The 6,000-nt window shown below is 35.8% G+C and overlaps 1 protein-coding gene across 8 annotated transcripts in view; it reads left to right on the forward strand.

Annotated features, from left to right (window-relative positions):
• The window catches only part of PRKACB (protein kinase cAMP-activated catalytic subunit beta), a 132,425-nt gene extending 126,425 nt beyond the window's left edge, over positions 1-6,000 (forward strand). For all 8 annotated transcript variants that reach the window (XM_059134986.1, XM_059134983.1, XM_059134990.1 and 5 more), the window contains one exon: positions 2,768-6,000. In XM_059134986.1, coding sequence (XP_058990969.1) covers positions 2,768-2,893 — 126 coding nt within the window. In that variant the 3' untranslated portion in view covers positions 2,894-6,000. The remainder of the gene's footprint in view (positions 1-2,767) is intronic.

The following is a 6,000-nucleotide window of genomic DNA, read 5'->3' on the forward strand; positions in this document are numbered from 1 at the left end:
GGTATTATTACTGTAATACCTGCAAAATATTATTTAAAATATGCAAAATCAATTTGCTAAAATTTTATTTAGGATTTTTGTCTATATAGTCATGAGTTTAATTTATCTGCAGTTTTGTTTTTCTGGAGTTGAGATTATGGGATACATTAAATGAATGAATGAATTCATTAAATGAGCTTGGAAATTTTCCATATCTTTTTATTCTTTGGGACACTTGAGGAAATAGGAACTAATTTCTACTTACTACTTGGAAATTTTAACAAACTAATTTTTCTTTGGCTTTTGGTTTCTAAGTTTTTGCTTCTTCAGTCAATTTCAGAAGTTTATATTTTCTTGTAAAATCATCCATATTCCTCTAATTATCGCTGTTTATACTATCTTTATTGTTATATTTGTGTTAATTAATGCTATATTTAGATGTATTTATTAGATTTGCTTGAGGTTGGCCCGTTTTATTAGTATTTTTTAAATGATGCATTTTTAATATTTTCATATTTATATTAAAAAGAAAATTCCTGCTATTGGCATTTACTAATTTATGCATATTGTGTATTATATTTTTACACTTCTTTTTTTTTTAAGAAAAGGCTTTTATTTATTTGAGAGAAGGACAGCACAAGGTGGGGGAGGGGGAGAGGAAGAACCAGGCTTTCTACTGAGCATGAAGCCCAATATGGGGCTGGAACCCAGGACCCCAGGATCATGACCTGAGCCCAAGGCAGATGTTTAACCAACTGAGCCACCCAAGTGCCCCTACAATTATTCTTAAAGCGGGATTACATTGAACTGCTCCTGCCCATTTAGAGTTCATGTGCTTTCCAGAGGGCTTAACTTACCTTAGATAGTGAACAGCTTATCTGCCAAGAAGTAGCACCCTATAGCAAACAGATTGTAGTATTGAATAGATTGATCAACTGCAGATCTTGACTATCAGTTGGACTTGAAGATCCCTGGATAATTTATAAATAGAAATAATTGAGTACCTCATTGTAGCCATTTGTTTTAATATCTCAGTTATAACTGTGCACACCAATACCAAAATTATCAAAAATGATCATTTGAACAGTCATAGATTTTGTTATTCTCTGACCAAGTGCTCATGAGCAATGAAATAGTCCAATAGTCCAAGAGTCCAATAGTCTCTAGCAGAAGCAGGAAACAGAAGAAAGAGGCCTGGACAACTCAAACTATGCAATCACTGTACAGGTAGAGATGATCCCAACAGGTGTGATCCTAAATTGCCACCTGGCTAGATGTGAGGCAGCTGTCTGCATTGCTGATTCCTCTGCGTGCTGCAGAACCACAGTCCCCAGAGCGTGCATGTGAGGCAACCAGCTGGCAAACTAAAAGATGATATTAGACTTCCCAGTCCTATGGTCTTTTTAAATGTCTTGTTTGTGTATGTATCTTATACTAACATACTTATGTGAGTAAATAATTTATAAATAGCTACACATATATTGGTGATTTATGCTCAAAAATGTTTTTATTAAAAGGTATATAAATCCAAAAACTTTGGAGACCACTGGTTTACATATTAGAAAGAACCTATATCAGAAGCGGGGAATCATGAGTCACCTGGGTGGTTCAGTTGGTTGAACATCCAACTCTTGGTTTCGGCTCAGGTCATGAGATCAAGTTTCACATCAGGCTCAGCGCAGAATCAGCTTGAGCTTATCTCCCTCTCCCTCCCTCCCCCTGCTTGCTCATACCCTCTTTCTCTCAAATAAATAAAAATTTTAAAAAGGAAGGAACCGATAAGGAAAAATCTAGAATTCTGTAACCTGAAGTGCCAGCATTTTGATACCATTGGTTAATTATCCTAGACATCTCTTAAGTATTGTACCATTCCTTAAATGAAAATGTTGAGATAATGGCAAACCTACTGTTTGCTGCTTTTTCTAATGCGGTTATCATTTAGGGACTTAAAGGCATTTAAAGATGTGACCATATAATAATAGTGGGAATGTATTTTCTTTGGTGTTTAGAAACTCCCAAGCATTCATTTTTCTTCTTTATTATTCCAATATGTGTGTCCTCCTCGCCACACACACACACACACACACACCACCACCGCACAATTAACTCAAGTCTTAACACTATCTACCTGTAGATAGCATCAGACCCCATAGGTTGAGGGCTCAGTCCTATAAGAGTGCCCGTATCCCCCACCACTTCAGACATTCATCACAGTCTAACCACCTGTGCTTCTGACTAAGAGGCTATAGATCAGAGGTTCCCACAAACTCCTGGGTTTCAATTACTTTGCTAGAGCAGCTCACAGAACTCAGAAACTTCACTTACTATTACCAGTTTATTATAAAAGAATGTAACACAGAACAGCCAGATGGAAGAGATACATAGGACATGTATGTGGAAAGGGCTCAGAGCTTCCTGCTACCTTCAAGCACAACACTCTTCCCAAATCCCCATTTGTTTATCAACCTGGAAACTCTCCAAACCCCATCCTTGTGAAGTTTTATGGCTTCGTTACATAGGCGTGATTGTTTAAATCATTGGCCACTGGCAACTAAATTAGTCTCCAATCCCTCTTCCCTCCTGGACGTCAGGGGCTAAGACTGAAAGTTCCAAGTGTCTAATTAGTGCCCATCCTTAGGTTAGCTAGAGGCTTTCCAGAAGTCACCTCATTAACATAACATTTATGAAGTCCTTAAAGAGCTCTCTGTTCAGGATTGGGATGAAAACCAAATATATTTTTCCTATTATAAATCGTAATATCACAGTTACGTTTCCTTCTCAAATGTAGGTTGAAGCACCATTCATACCAAAGTTCAGAGGCTCTGGAGATACCAGCAACTTTGATGACTATGAAGAAGAAGATATCCGCGTCTCTATAACAGAAAAATGTGCAAAAGAATTTTGTGAATTTTAAAGCCGAGCAACAAGATGACATCAGAACTCACACTCAGTCTTTGCACTCTGTTGGGAGATACGGTGGAGCTGAGACCGTCCTTGTTGAAGCAGTTACCTAGTTCTGTCATTCCAGCGACTGAGTGAGGTCTTTATTGCCATCCGTGTGTGCGCTCTGCATCCACCTCTGTAACAAGGCACCGCTAAGCAAAGCATTGTCTGTGCCATAACACACAACTAGACACTTTCCTGCTTCCCTTTGGTTCTCCTGCCCTACGTCTATTTCTTCCTTTTTCATTTTCATCAGTTTTTCTCCAAACAGTACTCCACTTTATTTTGTTGGTGTTTCGGATGGGCAGTGTTATGGCTCTGTGATATTTCCAAGGAAGGATAAGTGTTGCCTTTGGTAGTTCTTGCCATTATTTTTGTTGGTCAGTGGCTTGAGGATATATTTCCAATAACTATTTTTACTTTGAGTAGCTCAGACTCAGTTTTGCCAAAACTTTTGACAATTTTTGAAGACAGTTTTTTGTCTCATCAACAAGGCAGTTTATACAAAACAAAACAATAACTTTCGTAGAATTCACTGTTCTGGCAAGACACTTGGATAGACTAACATCGAGTAGTTAGCCCCAGCAGTTTGAATTTCTAGAGATCAGAGGCTCTATTTCCCTTCACTACCTTTTGTATCATCTTCCCCTTGAGTAATTAAGTGACCAGCTGTGCAGTGTGACAAATGTGTCTCCTTCACAGGAAAAACTAATGCTATGGATCATCACTTGGTACCAGCATTTCTGTAGGTATTAGAGCTAGCTCTAAGATTTCTAAACCTTCACTTCTCCATAAGCGTTTTAGCCAGTATTTTAACAGAAGGTGACTGAAGAAGAAAGTGACAATTTTTAAGTTTCTCAAATAGTCCTCATTATAAACTTTTTAAAGGAAAAGAATTAAAAACATTAATGCGGACAAATACCTGCTGAGTCAAACAAATGGCTTGATACTTGTAAACAGTATAGAGATGCTCTTATTTATATGATGTTTTTCTTTGTTTCGCTTTGCTTTGTTTTGCAGTAATGTTTTGTTAAGAACAAAAGGAATTGTTGCCAGGTTATTCTGATGTACTCTATTTGTCAGCCTGAGGGAGAGGCACTGTTGAAGCTTCGGCTTTCATCCTGTGCCTCATCAATGAGGAAAAGGGATGAAGTTTTTTAAAACTGCCACAATTGTGTTTTAATTTTGAGGTGTGATATTTTTAAACATGTCAGAATTTCAAGCCTTTTTCTTTCAGTAAACAGAATGTATGATCATGCAGATACAATTTTAGTATTTGAGTTTAATTTTTTTTATATTTCTTTGCCAATAACATTGCTGTCACATGGAAATTTCAGGCACTTTTGCACACTTAGTTCAACATTTGTTGAGAATCCATGGCTTAATTCTGTTTTTTAAATATTTTTGTCTTTGCTTTTAAATTTGGCCATCTGGTTTTATCTCCGTGTGTCAGTGACCTATCTTAAAACAACACACCAAAAGAGTCTAAAATAAACTGTGTTCATTTTTTATGATCAATTACATGCATATAAGTTGTTTTTAATCAAACTGATCTTAATGTATATATAAGCATTCTATTTGCTTCATTATTGGTGCAGGTCACTGACTACTTCTTTTCCTCTGTACCACACCCCTGTATAAAACCTTTGAAGACATTGAAAAAAGCCTGTCTGGAATATTCTCTGCATCAATCTGTACATCTATTGGTTGTCAAGTGTTTTTGCATGGTTATGTCATTTAAAAGCTGATGCTGATTTCAGTTGGTCCACCTATATTTAAAATGTGCAAGGAAAATATAAAATACTTTGCTGTATCAAGTTTTATGTGACAAAAATATATCATCATGTTAATAAATTTAATACATCATTTGTATAAAATATTTTAATTAGTTTTTGGCCCAAGAACATGCTGATCATTGTATTCTATGTGTATGCTACAAATTCTATGGTAGCTTTATTGTATATTATTGTAAAATTATTTTAATAAATCTTGGGGATGACACTTTGATTATTACGCTTTAGTTTTCAGCAATTAAAAAGATTTAGACTCTGCCTAGGTAGATGCCCCTAGGCGTACATTGGTTTTGAGGGCTATTTCGCCATTCCCATCTTACTCTCCACTTAAAGGACATGAGCAAGCTCTCTGATATGTCAAGAGAGTCTATTTCCAACCAATCAAGTACACTGAATTAGAATATCTTAAAGTTATATAAAACTCACAGTTTCAGCCACAGTTTAGCCAAGAATGAAATAAAAACTTGAATAATCAGTGGAATAAATCAGTATTTAACCTAAAATCACATTATTTGAAACAGAAGAAATGACATTTTTCCTCAGTAAATAATAAGGAGATGGCATTGCAGAGGAAGGACCCCTGACTCAAAAGTCAAGAAATTTGGGTCTCAAGCTTGTCTGTCACACAGTCAGGATGACCTTGGCCTTAGCGCTACAAAATGAGTTCCATTTTGATCAAAATGAGTTCTAAGGTCTTTTCTAATTTTCACATGTCATGACAAGATTCTTTTTATTTGACAGTTTGAAGGGATAATGTGCTTTGAAGTAAGACTTGGTAAGGTGATATTTTAAGGCCTTTCTTCTCTTTCTTCTCCTTATCTCACAGTGTTCTTAAAATTTTTTGAATATCACAAGGACTTCATGTCTCTTTTGATTCCTTCCTCCTTCACTGATGCTAAAAATCCAATTGATATCAAACGGTCAACCTACCAAAAAAGATACTGTGGCTTGTGGGTATTGCTGTCTTTTTTTTGATATGTTCTTGTATTGACTGCCCATTGGCCTGAAAATACTCATCAAAAGCCTAAAAAAAAAAAAAATCATTTTTTTCCCACTGACTGTTTTATCTGCTTGTTGTAAGAATCAAATGAAATAATGTATGTGAAAGCACCTTGTAAACTGTAACCTATCAATGTAAAATGTTAAGGTGTGTTGTTATTTCATTAATTAATTCTTTGTTTAGAATGGAATTTCCTATGCACCACTGTAGCTAGGAAATGCTGAAAACAACTGTGTTTTTTAAGTAATCATAACAGCAAAATTAAAGTATCTTCAAAGGATAAAA

The sequence above is a fragment of the Mustela lutreola genome, chromosome 10, assembly GCF_030435805.1.
Source record: "Mustela lutreola isolate mMusLut2 chromosome 10, mMusLut2.pri, whole genome shotgun sequence".
Lineage (NCBI taxonomy): Eukaryota > Metazoa > Chordata > Mammalia > Carnivora > Mustelidae > Mustela > Mustela lutreola.